General features: G+C 42.4%; 2 protein-coding genes across 10 annotated transcripts in view; one reads left to right on the forward strand and one right to left on the reverse strand.

Annotated features, from left to right (window-relative positions):
• CMSS1 (cms1 ribosomal small subunit homolog) overlaps positions 1-21,346 on the reverse strand; it is a 394,950-nt gene that overhangs the window by 61,128 nt on the left and 312,476 nt on the right. The window contains exon 2 of one of the 8 annotated variants that reach the window (XM_086410417.1): positions 16,961-17,119. The exons of the other annotated variants lie outside the window; for them this stretch is intronic. Coding sequence (XP_086266543.1) covers positions 16,961-17,119 — 159 coding nt within the window. The remainder of the gene's footprint in view (positions 1-16,960; positions 17,120-21,346) is intronic. 8 annotated transcript variants of the gene reach the window in all.
• Positions 16,870-21,346, forward strand: part of FILIP1L (filamin A interacting protein 1 like) — a 306,532-nt gene continuing 302,055 nt past the window's right edge. The window contains exon 1 of one of the 2 annotated variants that reach the window (XM_086410380.1): positions 16,870-17,378. The gene's annotated coding sequence lies outside the window, so the exon portion shown is untranslated. The remainder of the gene's footprint in view (positions 17,379-21,346) is intronic. The other variant, XM_086410327.1, reaches the window with a different exon arrangement.

A 21,346-nucleotide genomic window follows, 5' to 3' on the forward strand; every position in this document is an offset into this window, starting at 1 on the left:
CCGGACCATAAAGACCACCCCCTTCCCTCCCCAACCCTCAAGCACACCACTGCTAAGCACTTTATGTGGATAGTTTAATTTAATCACAACCATCTCCAGTTTTCAGAACCGGGGTTTGGCAAGGTGCAGGACTCTACGCAGGGTTCTTGCCCATTAAGCTTCCCACACAGATAGCCCAGCTCCAGCTTTCACTCTCATCCTCAGCCATATGCTGCTTCCTATTCACCACGCTGAGAAGTCTGGCCTTGATTATGACACTGATGGGACCTAATGGAAGCCTTTACTTGTCCAGAATCTGCTTTACAGAGATAACAGGCCTCTGACAAGGATGGATCATTTGAAATGTGGTTCTCGGTCTTCCTCCACCCCACCCCCCCACCTCAATTCCCTTGAGAACTATTTTTAATATCATTAGTAATGATGGTTAAGCAGTGATCACCAAAGGCTGTCTCCATGCCCTTCTCACCATTCTACAAATATTCCCCCACCAAGAGGTTCTAATCTGGGGACTGGGTCAGCAACAAGATGATCGCTCTATAAGTCTTTAAGCGGGAGATGGTATATCTTTGGAATCTGCAAATCTAAATGGGAACATGTGTGGAGTGGAGGGGATGGTATTGGGGAATTCTGTGCAGAGTCTGAGATCCTAAGGTAAGTGGATTTGTTGATCAGCTATTTTCCAGGCTTGGTGATCTAGATGGTTCTGGCTCCTGGCCCATCCAAGCTACGGAACTCTGTCAGGTTCGAGGTTTCAGAGACATCCTTGAAGAGAGGACATTGCCTCTGTGGTGCTCCAAGGATTATGGTTCTCTGCTGTAAGGAATCCCAAGAAGGCTCTGATCTGAGTAGATACTTCCTGAGAAGTGCCATCTTCTGGGTGGAGATGAAGACTGAGCAAAGGGCTTGGCACTGGCATTGGAGAATTGCCTTAATTGATAATGGATTTAAAATAATCACAACAAAGCATCACAGAGCTCTGTAATCTATCAAGTGTGTTTACATTCGTTATCTAAAAATAATTTTGAGGCCCAAGAAAATGCTGGAGTGCAGAGGAGGAGGAGTCTCGTAGGCTGCAGTCCATGGGGTCACTAGGAGTCGGACACGACTTCACCTCCACTTTTCACTTTCATGCATTGGAGAAGGAAATGGCAACCCACTCCAGTGTTCTTGCCTGGAGAATCCCAGGGACGGGGGAGCCTGGTGGGCTGCCGTCTCTGGGGTCGCACAGAGTTGGGCACGACTGAAGCGACTTAGCAGCAGCACCAGCAGCAAGTGAGGAAACTGAGGCTTAAGGAGGTTAAACTGCTGATACTTGCATGGTTTGACTGCCTTCCTTCTTTTTTTCCTTAGTTCTCTTCCTTCCTAACTTCTTCTTTCAGTTTAAAAAAATATCTAGCTATTTAACTATGGGCCATCTTATTCTAGAAAGGATTCAAGGCAGCTTGAGTGAGTGAAGTCACTCAGTTGTGTCCGACTCTTTGCAATCCCATGGACTGCAGCCTACTAGGCTCCTTCACCCATGGAATTTTCCAAACAAGAGTACTGAAGTGGGGTGCCATTTCCTTCTCCTCAAGGCAGCTTACAAGGTTACACACACACAAAAAAATAGTATAAAAGTGGGAGTGAATGTGAAAGAAAAATAAGTATTAGAACTGAAATCAATCCAAGAGTTACACTAAAGATGTTATAATGACATATATATTTGTTACTGATAGGGCACAAATTGGACTCTAAGTTTCTAGTTGTCAAGGTGAAAAAAGGCAACCATAACACCATTCAGAGTGGCCACTTGCTAAAAACTAATAGCAGTAGCAAAACAATCAATTCCTCAGAAATATGGCTTTGGGTTCTTAACTACAACATAAGCCAAAATGCATAGCAACTTCCTTTATAATTTAACAGCCCTTGAACTAGGCCTTAAGGGGCTTATCTCATGGCTTAGATGGTAAAGAATCTGCCTGCAATGTGGGAGACCTGGGATTGATCCCTGGGTCAGGAAGATGCCCTGGAGAAGGGAATGGCTAGCCACTCCAGTATTCTTGCCTGGAGAATTCCATGGGCAGAGGAGCCTGGTGGGCTACAGTCCATGAGTTCACAAAGAGTCAGACACGACTGACTGACTAAGCATGCACACAACTAGGCTTTAAAAGGTAATTCTGATTTTCACACAAGAGAAACTACCATGTCATGTTTTAAAGAACATGAAAAGTAGACCATCTCTCTGAACTCCTGTAGCAAATTGTATTTACAGAAGCCAAAGCAGGTGAGACCCCAGGGAACTCATTAGTTGTTGAAACAGCTTTAGGACCAAGCGAGACAGGCAGGGTGACTATTTCCATACCTGCTAAGGGGAAGAGACAAAAACAAAGAAAACCCCACCTACCTACCAGGCTACAGGAATAAGAAGGTCTTTGTAGTGATAGTTCATCTTATTTTGTAAATTATTTTAATTTAATGATTAGCACTTGGTGGTAAATATTAACATGATCTTTTTATCTCTTCCGTTTCTAATGATGACTATGCTGGACTGCCAGTTTCTATATTGTACATCTTGTGCCTTCAGGTCCCAAGGCCAGGTTTTATTTATATTGGCTATTTTATAATGGCTTTCTTTCACTCAACCATCCAGTTTCCCTTACTTTTACGACAAGGAACAAGGACAGAGTTTTTCCTTTCTATAATTTATATATGCAGAAAAATAAATCCAGGTCAGGAATACCCCTTGCATCCACAAGAAGAGTCTGGAGCCACCTGACTCATTGACACAACAGGCCCAAAAATAGAAAAAGCAATCTGGATGAAAGGCGAAGATGAGTGGAAACTTCTAAGCCAGCACTAAGGTGCTATGTCATATGAAATTAATTCTCTGAGGTCAGCGATTAGAGTCAGGTTACACCCCAAATGTAACTCTGCCTGCTAATTACTTGACCCAATATTTATTTCGTTGAGCAAGATGCCCAGCCACAACTTTCAAGTATGGGCTTGGGGTAAGAGGGAAGGAAGCGACAGCCAGAGAAACAGCAGCTCCTTTCTTTTACAAGTAGATGTGTCTCCCAGGCCCCTAACTGAAACGATTTACCTTCCTTTCTAAAGTGAGAGATCAGATGTGTCATGCGCTTCCCTTTCCAGAAAAACGAGGCACTTGAGATCAAGGAACTCTTTAGCCAGTGGATAAGATGCCTGAAGAAACAGTTGTGCTCTGTCACAAGAAGCTCGGAGCTGAGATGCTAACAAAACCACCCTCTGTAAGGCAAAGAGGAGGAAGCCAGGTGGGAATGGAATGGTGGATGTATGTATCTTTGGACTTCTGAAGACGTATATCTCCCACAATAAAGATATTCAGAGTGGCAGTAAGCAGGAATGCCACTTGCCAGATGGAAATGTTGGATTAATGAGAGTACCATGAACAGGAATGATTCTCAAATACAGGGGGTAAATTAGGAAAACAGCCCTTCCTTAAAGGAGGTGTCACACAGTTGCCCAAGGGGTTGATGAGGGTGCAGAACAAACAGTAGAAACAGGATCAGAAAGCTGGAATCTGACCACATGAGACTCATCAATAATAAAAATAATGGCGTCAGCAGGTGCTGTTACCCTACGCTATGTGACTGCTCTGGGCCAGGCATTGCACCAAGAGCTTCATGTCTATGACCTCGCTGACAAGTGCTGTCCCCTCCCTTCCCATATGGCTCCCAGGGGGCATTCTGCCCTTTGGAGATGTTTCTCCCCTTTCGGGATGTCCATGATATTCAAACAAGCTAGTGGCACCTAAATAACAATGGTGGACGGAAAGAAGACTTCTACCCCATGACTGGCTTGCTGCTGGCCCTGAATCATGAGGCTGCTGAGAGGGTCAAGGTCACCAGCTGTGTGACCTGGGGGCCGATGGGAAGGCCAGAGTTCCCCAACCTCTTTCTTTCTCCCATCATTCTCATTTCTGCCCCTAAATCAACACACAGTGAAAGAAAAGAAGGGAAAGACTGATGCCTATAGCTGAAGTGTGCAGTTTAATGGCCAGAAACCAGACTTGTCACATGTAATCAAATCATCATAGTGTTGGTGACAGAGTTAAGACAGTTGAAAAAACAGTTGCTATTCCAACTTCCAATTTTCAAGTTATTGTTGGGGCTGAAATTTCTCTCACCTCAAGAGTTTTTATTTTGGAAAATCTCCAAAGCACACTTTTAGCCATATTCGGGTAACTGAAACATGAAAAAAACAGCAATGCTTTTCAGTCATATTAAATTCTAACCAGATGCTCTTAAAAAACTTTTCGCAAGTACACAGCACCTTTTATTCTAGAGGAGTCATTTTTTTCACCCTGAATTGCATTCACCATAGACTGACAATACTAACTCTTTAAGAGACCTGGTAACCCCACTGACACACCATCTCCAGAGAGGAAGTAAAGAGGACCTCATCGGCCTTTCTAATTCTCCCTCTACTCACACTACTGGGAATCCAAGTGAAATCAGTCTAACAAACAAACATTTACTGAATACTTTCTGCATACTGGGAACAAAGCTGAAGAACAGTGGAAAGTTGGCATGAATTTAACTGACCTACAAAATGAAAATGACATGGAGGATTCCTATAAAAAAGTGCTAGGGCAAGAACCCTACCTGAATAGCTCATCTGACTGACTCACCTAAAAGACAGTGCTTCTGGCATCTTTTCATCTATGAACCACTAGGCAAAGAGAGAAATGGCTTGGTGTTTGGAGGAAAAGCAGAGTGGAGAAAAATTAATAGTATTGCCTAGAGTCCATGAGATCTCAGGTCACTACCCTCAGGAAAACCCCAGAGCATGACCCAGAAGTACCTTGCCTGGTCCCCCACTAACCACTTTGACCCCTTCTATTCTCTCCATGAAAGCCAGAAAGACCTTTTGAAAATATAAACAGGACTACACAATCTTCCAATTTAAAACTCCACAGAAGTTTGCTTTTACACATAGAATTACATCCATATTCCGTACCACAAAGCACAGGCCCTGCCGTGACTGGCCTTCACTTACCCCTTCTGCCTCCCTTGTTCTCCTCCATGCCCACTGCACCCCAGTCACACTGACCTCCTGAGGCTCTTGGAACATGCCAACAGCCTTCTCGCCTCAGAGCATTTATGCTCATTGTTCTCACACCTGGACTGCTCCTCCTGGTCTAGCTCCTTCACAATACTCAGGTCCAGCTTTAATGTCACCTCTTCAGAGGTCTCCTCTGACATCCAAAGTGGGGCCTCTCCTCCCTCGCCATCCTCTGCCTCAATTTTCCCTTATTTTCTACCATAGCACTATTGCAAGTTGTCATTACCTGATTTATTTATTTGATCCATCCATGACTTTAAATTCCAAAATGGCAGGAACCAATACATCTGTTTTTATGTGTGTGTGTGTTTGCCATATTTCCAGGGTTCAAGATAGTCTCTGGACACAGCAGAAAGGCAATAAATAATTGTTGAATGGACAAATGAAGTGAATACAATTGCAAATAGTAAATTGGAAAAAACAATAGAAGAGGCATCTTTTTATGTTTTTACTACCATAAATACTGTTATACTACTGAAAATCTTGGCTTTGTTTGAGGTTTCCATTTTAACCAGGACCACCCTGACTGAGCTTAAGAGGCTAAAAGAATGGAGACCTAACTTATGGCTACAATTAGAAAGTTTCAAAATGATTGCTTTATAGCACCAGGTTTGGCATGCAATACAGTTTGAATAAGAGGGGGATTAGCCCTTTCTCATTCAGAGACACTTGTGGTTGAAAGTAGAGCTGCTATTATGCATGTAGCACAGTGCTCCTTAGGAGACATGACAAAAGAACCTTACAGTCAGGCACCGGAACAGTAAGAATGGCCACAGTACAAGGTATTCCTGGGAAGCTACTAAGAAGCTGGTCCAACTGGAATGTCCTTGTCGCCCTGCCATGTGGCCCTGGCCTGGGATGCTGAACAATGGAGTTGCCTGGAAACTCAGAAGGACCCTGGGTAGCAGGCCTTCCTCCCCACCTCTGCCCAGTGACTAAAAAATAATATCAGGAGTGTGTTCTGTTGGGTTCTTTGGTGCCTAAGAACCATGACTGGTCTGGCCATACTAGAAAGGGAGCCTAGAATTGCCTTCCTGCCGGGGGACACTCCCTGGAGGGCCTGCAGTGGCCCCAGCTCCTCGTCCACTGGATGTACAGCAGACTTTTTCCAATCACCTCCTGATTTGTCCAGCCCTTAGGATAAAATTTTCTCCTTGGTTTTCTCAGTGTATTCAGTTTTTCTGCTCAGACTACAGCCACTCAGAACCTAGTTATTTAGATGGGGTTCAGCTTTCTTGCACAGTTCCTGTCTTTCCCTGTCTCCTCCTCCCCATTCCCTAGCTGCTGCTTGGGATCTGGTCCCACCTCAGGCAGCTCACTTGGCATCACACTGCAGCCGCCTACCCAGATTCTCCAGGCAGGGCTGAAATAACTCCACTTGTAACGTATGCTGCCCGGTCCTCATGCTGGGGCTGCCTCCCCCATTCCCCATTCTCCACCCCACAGAGGTCCTAGCATCTTTCATCAGTCAAGTGCACAGAGGTGACATTAGTGGCCCCCTCAGGTCACAGGGACAGCCTTGTTTAAACCCAGGGATGACTCTGGGGAATCCGTGACGTAGTGGCTTCTTTAAGGCTTCATGTCAAGTAGAGGGCAACCAGTGGTGTGAAATTTAAACCTGAGTTACACAATTTTCATGAATAAAACATGAGGCTAAAATTAGATGAGCACTGAGCTTCTTTTCAGGAGAAACATCCCAGAGTCCCACACAGAGCTCTTCCGGATCCAAATCCTGAAGGTTTCCCACTATACCTCTCTGACCGTAATTTTCTGCTAAAATGCCTCTGGTGGCTCCCCACTGTCTGTGTGGTTATAACATCTGGCATCAACGCATCAAGGCTCTTAACATTTTGGACCCAAATAAAGATTCCACTTTACCTAAGACAAGGCTGTACACCACACCCCTGTTCTCCGGGCTTGGGAGCAGCTCGACTCTGCTGAGCCCATCGCGTGCTCTCCTGCCAGCCTGCCTGCGCTCACACTGTGTCCTCTGTGGAGAATGCTCTCCTTCTTAACCCTGCCCCTGGCAGAAACCCACTCCTCCTCCCCCAGGGCGTTCGATTCAAATATTTCCACCCCACCTCCGCCCCTTGCAGCTTCCCCAACCTGCAGTTTGAGTAGACTCAGACAGCATTATGTTAAGCCCTATATTACAATGCACAGCCCATCAAAATTATAATTGTGATGAGTGTCTCTCCTACTACAGTCTGAGTTTTGCATGGTATATTGCGGGCACTCAGTAAATATCTGTGGAAGTGAGCTAAAAATGGTGTGCTTATACTTGTATAACTGGCTATTAAAGACAAAAGTTACTAAGCCAAGATTTGAGCTGAAAAAGGAATCAACTTTTTGCTGATATAACATGTCTTTGTAAGATGTGTCATTAGAAAGGAAAAACAAGACTAGATTAAAACAACATTGTCAAGAGAAGAAGGGCTGAGAGAGGAGAAATTCTTCTAACTCATGTATTTTTCCTGTTCACAAAGGAACTTTCTAGTCAAGGAGAAAACATTGATTCAGTTTGAGATGTTGCTGGAATTCTCTCCTTTTTCCTCTAGTTTTGGGAGAACTAGTATCCATTTGGAAAAGTAATGGGGATGTAGAAGTGAAGACAGCAATGCAGCGATATGCATAAACAAGGCTTCTGAGTGATGATACAGCTCTGCCGAGAGAGAAATAGTACAGAACGACACTGAAGTAGGACACTTGAGGAATGCCTTAGCGCTAAGACAGCTGTCACCTGATATTTTGGAATTTCTGAAATATATGAAGAAATAGCACCTGGAAACCGAAAAGTACAAATTGTTGGTAACAACAACATTCCGAAGTCAAAAGTATATTTTCCTCATCTTTTTAAAAAAGTTAACCTGTTAGCATCATTCTCACTTTAGAAAAATGTGAAACCCTAAAATACGTATAATTCTAGAACACTGTCTACAGGTGGCCTTCAAAAGAGAGAGCTGCCCTTCACTGTACCAGATTTTCCTAAACAGACCTGTTTACCTGGAGGTACTTTTCTGTTTCGTGGATTATCCAGAACTTTTTTTCCACCTCTTTTTTTTTTTTTTTTAAAACTGGAGGCAATGGCACCCCACTCCAGTACTCTTGCCTGGAAAATCCCATGGATGGAGGAGCCTGGTGGGCTGCGGTCCATGGGGTCGCTAAGAGTTGGACACGACTGAGCGACTTCACTTTCACTTCTCACTTTCATTCATTGGAGAAGGAAATGGCAACCCACTCCAGTGTTCTTGCCTGGAGAATCCCAGGGACGGGGGAGCCTGGTGGGCTGCCGTCTATGGGGTCACACAGAGTCGGACACGACTGAAGTGACTTAGCATAGCTTAGCATAGCATAGTTGCTATACAATGCTGTGTTAGTTTCAAGTGTAGAGCAAAGTGAATCAGTTATACATGTTATACAGACCTTTTATTTTTACATATAAGTCATTAATCCAACCCTTAGGGAAGAGGAAAGAAAGGATAATATGTGAGATTTAAATCTGTCAATTTCTCTGCTGGTAAATGTTTACTAGGAAAAATTTTAAAAGCCTGGAATTTAAAAATGACTGATTGATAGGTTTAATATGTGAGCGTTCTTCTTTCGTGACCTTTCAGCTCACTGAGACACTATTCTACAGCTGCTTTACTTGAAGCTTGCTTCTTCCTCTATGCACTAGAATGGCCAGTGATCCTGCCTCCATACAGTACGTATTTACTGAGCTCTGACTTTGTGCTCAGGGTTGGGGCTACGGTGTTAGAAGGTGCTCTCTGCTCTAAGAACTCCCAGATGCAGAGGGGGAGAGACAAGTGTGCTGGAAGTTGCAATTAAACTGGGATTGAGGGTAAGGTACAGTTAAGCTCTGGGTGCCTTGGGAGTACCAGGGAGGAACATAATCCCTGTGGGCCGGGAGAGGACAGTGGGAAGGAAGGGTCTGGAATGTGAGTCAGCATGATGTGAGGCATGCCCAGGGAACACTGTCTCGGACACCCAGTGATCCAGCTCTGCTGCTGAGACTCCTGCACTTCTTTTCACAGTTCACAGAAATAAACAGACAAAAAAGGACAAACAGTTTAAAATGAGTTTAAATCTCACTATATTTTTAAGAACTGATACTGATACATCTCTCAATGCAGACATCCACAGTGATAACTATTAGTAAGAGTTAAGCAAAAAGCATACATAGCATTAGTGTTTTCCTGGATCATTTTCAGGTCATCAGTTGACAGGTTCATGGAATATTAGTTGCTTAACTAGAACCAAGATCCAGAGAAGGCAATGGCACCCCATTCCAGTACTCTTGCCTGGAAAATCCCACGGACAGAGAAGCCTGGTAGGCTGCTATCTATGGGGTCGCATAGAGTCGGACACAACTGAGCGACTTCACTTTCACTTTTCACTTTTCATGCATTGAAGAAGAAAATGGCAACCCACTCCAGTGTTCTTGCCTGGAGAATCCCAGGGATGGCAGAGCCTGGTGGGCTGCCGTCTATGGGGTCACACAGAGTCAGACATGACTGAAGCGCCTTAGCAGCAGAACCAAGATCTTTCAGTCCAGAACCTTCACAAAGGGGGAAATTGAAGCTCAGGATCAGTGAAAAAAAATGACCACTAAAAGATAAGGGATACTTTCCCCTGCTATTTCCCTTCTTTACTTGGTTGTTTGGTTACCTATGAGTAGACAGAAATACGACCCTTTAGAGAATCTGTTCTGGTTACGTCCTCACAATTCCATCAGCTGTCTGTTCCATCACAGAACTACGAGTCTGCCCAGCTTTCCGTTCCCTCCTCCCCTGCAGATACCCATTGGCGGTCGACACTGTGATAGGAGGGCTACAGGAAGGGGAGAGAATGACTGTCTTGAGACCCAGTTTTCAAACTTTAATGGTCAGACTAATATTAATTCCATGGACCCAAAGAAACTTTAATCATGATGGAATTTATGACAATTATATTTCAGGGTATACATAAAGTGAAAAGTCGAAGTGTTAGTCACTCAGTCATGTCTGACTCTTGGTGACCCCATGGACTGTAGCCTGTCAGGCTCCTTACTTAGTCCATGGGATTCTCCAGGCAAGAATACTGGAGTGGGCTGCCATTCCCAACTCCAGGGGATCTTCCCAACTCAGGGGGTGAACTCAGGTCTCCTGCATTGCAGGCAGCTTCTTTACTGGCTTAGCCACCAAGCAGAGACAATTATATCAGTTCTGGAAAGAGGCCTAGTGGATACTGTGCAAAAGGAAAATAAGAAATTATTAAAACAACACATGGTTACTTGTCTCATAAAGTTGCTTGTATCTCAAAAGTATATCTTATTAGTATAACTTTAAGTGAAAAGCTGTCCTTTACCTTTTTCAAAGGTGAGTGAACAAAACAGTGAAAAGTCTGATTCAGGCCCATGGCGGTATACCAGAATCTCTTCAATATGCCATGTGAAAAGGGAAAGACTGATAAGGAATTTACTTCTTTGTATTCATAAATACAGTACTATAGTAGTGCTGTCTGACAGAGATATAAGCCACCTATGTAATGTTAAATTTTTTAGTAGTCTCACGAAAAAGTAAAAAAAAAAAAAAAATGGTAAAAACAATTTTTAAAACTATGGTAAAATATAAATAAGAATTTACTGTCGACCATTTTTGAATGTAAAATTCAATGGTATTAAGTATATACATTCACACTGTTGTGCAACCACCATTACTATCCATTTCCAGAATTTTCCTATCATCCCAACAGAAACTCCATACCTGTGAAATTATAACTTCCTATCCCTAACCCCCAGCCCTTGGTAACCTTACTTTACTTTCTATCTCTATGAATTTCACTATTCTAAGTACCTTATGGAGAAGGCAATGGCACCCCACTCCAGTACTCTTGCCTGGAAAATCCCATGGACGGAGGAGCCTAGTAGGCTGTGGTCCATGGGGTTGCTAGGAGTCGGACACGACTGAGTGACTTCACTTCCACTTTTCACTTTCATGCATTGGAGAAGGAAATGGCAACCCACTCCAGTGTTCTTGCCTGGAGGATCCCAGGGACGGGGGAGCCTGGTGGGCTGCCGTCTATGGGGTCGCACAGAGTCGGACATGACTGAAGCGACTTAGCAGGCAGGCAGGCAGGTACCTTATACAAGCAGAATCAGACAGTATTTGTTCTTTTGTCTGGCTTATTTCACTTAGATTTGTCATCAAGTTTCATCAATATTTTAGCATACATCAGATTTCCATTCTTTTTTAAAGACTGAATAATATTCTACTATAGGCATACACTGCATTTTGTTTATCTACTCATCTGTTGTTAGACATTTGAGTTGTTTCTACTTTTTTGGCTATAGTGAAGATAAAGATAATTTTAATGTGTTTTATTTAACTCAATATATTCAAAGTATTAAATTTCAACATAGTCAATATAAAAATAATTAATGAGATATTTTCTATTCTTTTTTCCAAGAAGTACCTGAAATTCAGTGTGTATTTCACAACTACAGCACATGTCAATTTGGATTAGCCAAGTTTCTTGTACTAATCAGCCACATGTAGCTAGCAGTTAATATAGGAGGGTTTGTAGTCAAGTTTTGGTAAATCATGACTCCTCCTGCAATACATCTTAGTGGATAATTTACACTTTATTGGTTCTCATATAGCCCAGGTGTTTAGAACTGGGGCTCTGGAGTCAGATTAATCTAAATTCAAATTTCAGATCTCTCACTAATTACCTTAGTATATTAGAAAGGTTACTCATTAATAATATTTCCAAATGTGAGTTCCTCCATCTGTAATGTGGATAAAAAACACTATTTCTCCCACAGGGTTGCTGTGAATTAAGTTAAGTAACACAAAATGCTTAACATAGCATTGCCACAAAATGCTACTATTAAGTATAATAAAAAAAAAGGTGGTATTCCGGGTCATTAAGACCTTTGTTTTTGTATAGTTCTGTGTATTCTTGCCACTTCTTCTTAATTTTTTCTGCTTCTATTAGGTTCTTACTGTTTCTGTCTTATCACACCCATCCTGCATGAAACGTTCCTTTGATAGCTTCAAGTTTCTTCAAAAGAGCTCTAATCTTTCCAATTCTATTGTTTTCTTCTATTTCTTTGCACTTTGCAATTTGCATATTCTTGCATTGATCATGATGGTGTGATCACTTACATAGAGCCAGACACCCTGGAATGCGAAGTCAAGTGGGCCTTAGGAAGCATCCCTAAGAACAAAGCTACTGAAGGTGATGGAATTCCAGTTGAGCTATTTCAAATCCTAAAAGATGATGCTGTGAAAGTGCTGCACTCAATATGCCAGCAAATTTGGAAAACTCAGAATGGCCACAGGACTGGAAAAGGTCAGTTTTCATTCCAATCCCAAAGAAAGGCAATGCCAAAGAATGCTCAAACTACTGCACAATTGCACTCATCTTACACTCTAGCAAGTTCAGTTCAGTTGCTCAGTCATGTCTGACTCTTTGTGACCCCATGGACCACAGCACACCAGGCCTCTCTGACCATCACCAACTCCCGGAGTTCACTCAAACTCATGTCCATTCAGTAGGTAATGCCATCCAGCCATCTCATCCTCTGTCATCTTCTTCCCCTCCTGCCTTCAATCTTTCCCAGCATCAGGGTCTTTTCCAATGAGTCGGTTCTTCGAATCAGGTGGCCAAAGTATTGGAGTTTCAGTTTCAACATCAGTCCTTCCAAGGAACACTCAGGACTGATCTCCTTCAGAATGGACTGGTTGGATCTCTTTGAGTCCAAGGGACTCTCAAGGGTCTTCTACACCACAGTTCAAAAGCATCAATTCTTCAATGCTCAGCTTTCTTCATAGTCCAACTCTCACATCCATACATGACCACAGGAAAAACCATAGCCTTGAGTAGACAGACTTTTGTTGGCAAAGTAATGTCTCTGCTTTTTAATATGCTGTCTAGGTTGGTCATAACTTTCCTTCCAAGGAGTAAGTATCTTTTAATTTAATGGCTGCAGTGACCATCTGCAGTGATTTTGGAGCCCCCCAAAATAGTCTGAAACTGTTTCCCCATCTATTTGCCATGAAGTGATGGGACCAGATGCCATGATCTTGGTTTTCTGAATGTTGAGCTTTAAGCCAACTTTTTCACTCTCCTCTTTCACTTTCATCAAGAGGCTTTTTAGTTCCTCTTCACTTTCTGCCTTAAGGGTGGTTTCATCTGCATATCTGAGGTTATTGATATTTCTCCCAGCAATCTTGATTCCAGCTTGTGTTTCTCCAGCCCAGTGTTTCTCATGATGTACTCTTCATATAAGTTAAATAAGCAGGGTGACAATATACAGCCTTGATGTACTCCTTTTCCTATTTGGAACCAGTCTGTTGTTCCATGTCCAGTTCTAACTGTTGCTTCCTGACCTGCATACAGATTTCTCAAGAGGCAGGTCAGGTGGTCTGGTATTCCCATCTCTTTCAGAATTTTCCACAGTTTATTGTGATCCACACAGTCAAAGGCTTTGGCGTAGTCAATAAGGCAGAAATAGATGTTTTTCTGGAACTCTCTTGCTTTTTTAATGATCTAGCAGATGTTGGCAATTTGATCTCTGGTTCCTCAGTTCAGTTCAGTTCAGTTCAGTCGCTCAGTCGTGTCCAACTATTTACGACCCCATGAACCTCAGCACGCCAGGCCTCCCTGTCCATCACCAACTCCCCGAGTCCACCCAAACCCATGTCCATTAAGTCAGTGATGCCATCCAACCATCTCATCCTCTGTCGTCCCCTTCTCCTCCTGCCTTCAATCTTTCCCAGCATCAGGGTCTTTTCCAATGAGTCAGCTTTTTGCATGAGGTGGCCACACTAGCAAAGTAATGCTCAAAATTCTCCATGCCATCCTTCAATGATACATGAACTGTGAACTTTCAGGTGTTCAAGCTGGATTTAGAAAAGGCAGAGGAACCAGAAATCAAATTGACAACATCTGTTGGATCATCGAAAAAGCAAGAGAGTTCCAGAAAAACATCTACTTCTGCTTTATTGAATATGCCAAAGCCTTGGACTGTGTGGATAACAAGAAACTGGAAAATTCTACAAGAGATGGGAATACCAGACCACCTGACCTGCCTCCTGAGAAATCTGTATGCAGGTCAAGAAGCAACAGTTAGAACTGGACATGGAACATCAGACTGGTTCCAAATCGGGAAAGGAGTATGTCAAGGTTGTATTGTCACCTTGCTTATTTAACTTATATATGGAGTATCATAAGAAATGCTGGACTGGATGAAGCACAAGCTGGAATCAAGACTGCTGGGAGAAATACCAATAACTTCAGATATGCAGATGATACCACCCTTATGGCAGAAAGTGAAGAACTAAAGAGCTTCTTGATGAAAGTGAAAGAGGAGAGTGAAACAGTTGGCTTAAAACTCAACATTCAGAAAACTAAGACCATGGCATCCAATTCCATCACTTTATGGCAAATAGTCGGGGAAACAGTGGAAACAGTGTCAGACTTTATTTTTGGGGGCTCCAAAATCACTGCAGATGGTGACTGTAGCTATGAAATTAAAAGACGCTTGCTCCTTGGAAGAAAAGCTATGACCAACCTAGATAGCACATTAAAAAGCAGAGACATTACTTTGCCAACAAAGGTCCGTCTAGTTAAAGCTATGGTTTTTCCACTAGTCATGTATGGATGTAAGAGTTGGACTATAAAGAAAACTGAGCCCTGAAAAATTGATGCTTTTGAACCGTGGTGTTGGAGAAGACCATTGAGAGTGCCTTGGACTTCAGGGAGATCCAACCAGTCCATCCTAAAGGCAATCAGTCCTGAATATTCATTGGAAGGATTGATGTTGAGCTGAAACTCCAATACTTTGGTCACCTGATGCGAAGAACTGACTCATTTGAAAAGACCCTGATGCTGGGAAAGATTGAAGGCAGGAAGAAAAGGGGACGACAGAGGATGAGATGGTTGGATGGCATCACTGGCTCAATGGACATGAGTTCGAGTAGGCTCCAGGAGTTAGTGATGGACAGAAAGGCCTGGTGTGCTGCAGTCCATGGGGTCTGAAAGAGTTGGATATGACTGAGCAACTAAAATGAACTGAACTGAATGGAACTAAATTTCTTTGCATTGTTCATTTAAGAAGGGCTTGTTATCTATCTCTCCTTGGTGTTCTCTGAAAGTCTGCCTTCAGTTGGGTATATCTTTCCCTTTCTCCTTTGTCTATAGCTTCTCTTCTTTCCTCAGCTATTTGTATAGTCTCCTCAGACAACTCTTTAAAAACGTCGTCACCAAAGACAAAGAAAGACTGAAACACTGTTCAGATTGAGGGAGAGCCATGACCACTAAATGCTACACATAATCCTGGAACAAATGAAAAAATAAAATTTCCCTCTGCAAATAATACTATTGAGACAGTTGGTAAAAAGTTGAATGGGGACTATGGATTAGAAAATAAAATGGTATCAATATTAATATACTGAATTTGATAGTCATATAATAGTTATGTAGAAAAGTGTACTTGCTTTTAGGATAATAACACTGAAGCACACAAGTTGATTCAGAAAAACATACACACACATATAAACACAAGGAGATAGGTGGGTAGAGGGAGATTAGAGGAAAAAAGGGAGACAGACAGCAAATGTGGCAAAATGCTAAAATTTGGAGAACCTGAGTGAAGAGTATACAGGAATGCTTTACTATTCATGTATCTTTTCTGTAAGTTTGAAATTATTTCAATGATAATAGCTAAAAATAAACAGCATGGGTTTCAGTGCGACTCAGATGGAAGTTTGAATTCCAAGTCTGATGTTTATCATCCAGGAGACTGTAGGGAAGTTAATTATTGTGAGCTTTGGTTTTCTTATTTGATCACCAATTCAAGACCAGTTTGGTCTTCCCAGATGGCGCTAGTGATAAAGAACCCGTCTGCCAATGTAGGAGACATAAGAGACGCAGGTTCGATCTCTGTGTCTGGATGATCCCCTGGAGGAGGGCATGGCAACCCACTCCAGTAATCTTGTCTGGACAGAAGAGTCTGGTGGGCTACAGTCCATAGGGACATGACTGAAGCAACTTAGCATGCACGCACAGGACTAACTTAAAGGGATGCTGTGATGGTTATGTAAAATAATACACAGAATGGAGCACCTGGCTAGTGGTGAGTCTGCCTGGCAGAGGACCTGATACCTAACTGGTGAGGAAGTATGTACTTGCTAAAGAAATGAACAAGCTCCTTCCTCCTGCCCCTCCCCACCAATCAGATTAAGTGATAGCACTTAGAGAAAACTAACACATTTTAACAAAGTATGAGATTTTTCTTAACATTGCATAACACAAAACAAAAACCTTGATTAATCATAATAAATATCATCATACATTTGAATGTTGCTCTTAAGTTTCCTCAGCATTTTGCCCTCATGTCTCATATGACACTGAATGGAACAGGCAGGCATTCAAGTTAAAGTTCAACACAGCGTTAATAATAGCGAGTCTCTGCAGTGCCTTGGGTCACGACTGTCAAAGAAGAGGGCATGCCCTTATTACTTAAATCTCAAACAGGGCTTGCATCAGTTCTTGGTTGCAGGGTACAAAATGAGGTGCAGTCTAACATCCATCTGGGCATCTGTTCTTAAGATGCTGGCACCGCTGTTTGTTGTGGTTCACAGTGTATCTGGGGCAGTGACAGGGCACAGAAGGGGACCCAGGTTGTGCCTGGGAGGTTTCTTCTCTCAGCCAAGATGTGCACATAAATTTGAAATCACCCAAGAGGGTGGTTTCAGAGTTGCCTGCCAAAGAGTGGTGTCTTCTAATCTGGAGAGCAGCTGCTGGGCACAGGCATGCAAACACACACACACATAGACACACACACACACACAGACACACACACACCCAGACACACTCACGGAGCCTATACCTGCCTCTACTTGTCTGCTCTGGGCAGATGGCTCCTGGGTCTTGGGTGGTCTCATTCTGCACCTCAGTCCAGTTAGACCCTTTCTTCTGTGGAGGCTGGCAAGCTGTGGGGTGAGAGATTCAGCCAGGTCGTCTGCCTTCTGAGTATGAAGGACACTGCCTGGAGAGGGAGGAGGGTTATATTTAGTGTTTGGGCCCAGTCAGTACTGGGCTCCCCACTGCCTCTCCTCTGCGGAACTGTCAGTGGACCCTGGTTGCAAGTTCTCCTTGACTTTGAAGCCCACAAAACAAAAACTGAGAGACTGTCCAAAAAGAAAAGAAGAAAACGCTGTTGGCCCCTGGATTCCACTGTTGGATTTGGTGGGGATGAGAAGAGAGGACCACCGGGTGTGACCAAGCAGAGGCACCTGCGCGGTAAGGTAAGTGTCCCCACTGCCACGGAGAAAAGGCTTTGGGGACGTGTCTGTGATACCCAACATCCAGGAACGGCCCCCACTGCTCCCCAGGAGCAGGAGCTTCTGGGCATTATGCAAGGGAATAGAGTAAATCTTAGGCATGATTAAGGGCTTATGAAGGGTGATGACTTTTTTTAATATGAAGAAGAGCTGCTTGCAAAATAGAGGAACTATCCTGACAGGAGATATGAAAGGAGACCAAAATAAAATTTTAAATTGCTATCCTCTTTAGAGCAAGACAGATGGTCAAAAATTTTAAAATGGTTTGGGCGGATGACTTTGCTTGGTAATAGCTTGATTTTGCAAACTGATGTAAATGATCAATGCATAATTTGAAAATCATCCCAAATGTGGTTATCAATGGAGAAGTGTATTGGATAGGCTAGACTGGTTAGGAGGCATTTTCTTTTTATGGAAAGACAGAAGAAATTAACATCTTAAAATGGCAACTTAGAGGTATTCCTTTTCGTTTCCTTTTGTTCATATTTCTTTGGTGCTAAAGATTTGATGAATGGGCAAGATTTGATGAATGGGGGCCAGAGAAGAGAAGCAGATTCTTGAGGTGGGGTTTTTTGGAAGGTCTTGGAAGATACCTATCACCCCAAAGCATGACTGGATATTTATGGCACAACAAACCTCAGTGTCAATGGGAAATGAAGCCTGATTGCTGCCAAATGATACCAGAGAAAGTTCTGCTCACTGTACTTGCTCAGTGGGAGTATTAGTCAGTGTTTAGGGTGAATGCATAGTTTTGAATACAGATACAGTTCGAGAGATACATGTTCAGCTAAAATTTTTGTGACATATTCAATCACTCTTTTTCATTACACCTGATGATCACATCTTTCTTCAATATCTACGCAAGTCTTACGAAGGACTGCAAGAAATGCAATGCACACACTGCTCAGCTACATTCACCATGTTCTATGTGTGCATCAGGCTTGTAATTAAGGAGGCAGGGGGTGGCGTACTACTGGTGAAAACGTTTCCAAACTGTGGCAATGCTCCTCTTGCTTCAACTAAAAATACTTTTCCTTTGATGATACTTTATAACACATCAATCTTCTATCCTCCCAAAACAAATATTCCAAGTAAATACATCTCTACAGTCATCAGTTGACACTATTATGAAACTCATATTATACTTAATTAAAAATCCAGTATAAATACGTAAAGAGCTCTTTGCTATTGAAAATTTCTAAAGGCAGCAATGACATTCATGGGCTATTTCTATTTCTTTAAAACAAATACGTTGGGCAATCAAGACAAGTCTATGCTTACAAGAGTTTTTCAGATAACTTCCCAGAGCAATGTTGAGTTTGGGTTCTTAAGATTACCAATGCAAAAATATTCTATAAAAATTCTAGGATGCAGAAAGTATTGCTTATAAACAAAAAAGTGTAAAAAAAATTTTCTTAAAGAGTTTAGATTCTGTTAAAGTTTGTATGTAGTTTTCTTTTTTCATTTAAACTGTTGTTCAATAAAAAAATTTGTTAGCCAAGAATTGGTCTTAGGTACTGGCATTGTCACTGGAGATACAGATACTTTATTGTGGCTTCAAAATGATGATCCATTTACCTATTGTATGGGATAGATGCTGTAATGTGCCAAGAGTTCAGGAGCAATGGGGATGAGCTCCAGGGATGGGGAAAAACAAAAGTAAAGGGCCCTGTATTCTTCAGAAGAAAGTCCATGTTATTCTTGTCTTAACGTAAAAGAAAATTTTCATTACTACTGAAATACATGCCTTGCCTCTTCAATATGTTACATTAAAAAACATTTAAAGAAAAAAATATTGCTTTTATTTGCCTTTGGACAGAACTAAGTGGCCACCAGCATTTAATAGCCATTCATACAGAGAACAACATAATTTTTTTATTTTGTTTCATTATAATTAGGTAGACCACTTTTATGGCAAAAGGGCTTAATTAGTTTGCTCACTTGTTCATTCATTCAACAAATGTTTAGAGTGCCTACTACATGTTGGGTTACCAGAGATACAGCCGTGAATGGAGCAAAAGTGGTTTCCATATTCTCTGAGTATAGAGATCTTCACAGAGGGGCCAATTAGTAGTGATTTGAACCTTAATACTGTTCATGTTGCCTACCATGGTGTTTTCTCCTTTGTTTCTAATTAAAACAAAAAGACTAGAAAAAAATTTTCCTACTTATAAAGGTTTATTTAGTGTCTGCAAGATAGGGAGAGAATTCCAGGGACCAAATAATCAGATTGGAATATACATTTTACTGAAACTACTTGAGGCTTCTTTGAGGGATGTTAACATTTCTGTTCTAAATTATAGATGTCAGACAAAGGCTCACATACTGATAGTCTGGGTCAGACAAGATGTCTCTAAGGAGGACATTAGAGCAAAATTTGTATTAGATAGCCTCCTGACTATCTGGGGCTCAAATCTGATGAGAGCTCAAGACGTTTCTGTCTAATTTGTCTGACAAAGACAGTCAGTCACCGGAGGCTACAGCAGAAAGAGTGGCAGTGCTGCGCTTCTCGCTGCGGTTGAGGCAACTTTGTACAATGGCGGTATTCGTAACCATGGGGTCGTTTTATGCCTGGGAGGTGTCCTACACTGTTTACACAATTCGAGGATCAGTCACTCACTTGATCCCAAGGTGACCCTGCATGATAGGAAATGCAAGTATTATTCCCTGTTCAGCCGATGGAAAAACCAGGTTTTAGACTTTTAAGGAACCAGCCCAGCTAATGTTCTCTCTAATGCAGTCTCCTTAAATAATTTCTCAAACGAAGTCTAGAAAAATTCTGAGTTTTCAGCATGAATACTCACAGTTCCGAGCACTGGTTGAAGGTGGTGGTGGCCAACTGGAAGCTGCCAATGGGAGAGTTTCAGGCCTTCCCACACCCCATTGTCTTCCTGCCTTTACCTCCCTTTTACACTCACCCAACAGTTCTTTCCTCTGGCCCTCAAAATAGTGTAGTTTCTAAACAAGATATAAGCTACTGCTTTTTTCTTCTTTTTATGATGGGAACAGGATAGTATAATAGTATACTCATCTACATGTGAATGCCAATAGAATTTTAAACCGCTGGTTAGTGCCAAAAGTCTGGCAACATAAAAAGCCATCAGATCAGATTAGACCAATTGTCCACCCAGCCCAGATTCTGCTACTGGTGGATGCATAAGTGGGCCCTTGAGAGAAGCAGTTTATCAATGGTAAGTGAAAATATCACAGGACAAAATTATGGGGGAAAATGGTAAGCTGACAGCTATATCAACTGAGACATATGAGTTAACTGAGAGCTCTATCAAGATAGGCAGAGCTGAACAGAGCAGTCCTGAGTGAAGGTCTCCCTGGTGGATTTCAAGAGAGTAAACTGATCTGCTGGCAACTGGGATACTGAAGATAACAGGGTGTAGGGTACCACTCATAGCTAGTATTCTCTGTTACTACTAGCTATGATCAGTCAAATGCACTTTATTTCTTCCTTACATTTTTTCCCTGGAATTTATCGTGTACCTATTTAAGGTTTATTGTAATTGTTTGGAGGTGTTTAGCTATTGGGTTGGCCAGAAAGTTTATTTGGGTTTTCTCATAACATCTTACGGAAAAACCCGAACAAATTTCTTGGCCAACCCAATACTTTGCTCTAGTGGCTTGGACAGAATGTCTCAGATCCCCTTGACGGATCCAGGGACAATCTTCTGACTAGAAAAGTAGAGTTTAGGGAGGACAGGAATGTGGGTAAAGCAGAGGCTGCTTCTGTGCTTCTTCTAGGAGCTGCTGCTCCAGGCCTTGAGACAGAAAGAGACAGAGGCAGCTGCCTCTGAGCCACGGTATTAACTGCCAGGTTGTGACTAGGGACACCAGCTCCTTGGTTTTCAGCTGCTCCAAACATCTTCACCCAGAGCTATTTTAAGAACCTTTGCATTTGATCAGGGAGCATGTGGGGTTAA

The sequence above is a fragment of the Bos grunniens genome, chromosome 1 (assembly GCF_055505025.1).
Source record: "Bos grunniens cultivar Pamir isolate PY7600 chromosome 1, Bosgru_T2T1.0, whole genome shotgun sequence".
NCBI classification, from domain to species: Eukaryota; Metazoa; Chordata; class Mammalia; order Artiodactyla; family Bovidae; genus Bos; species Bos grunniens.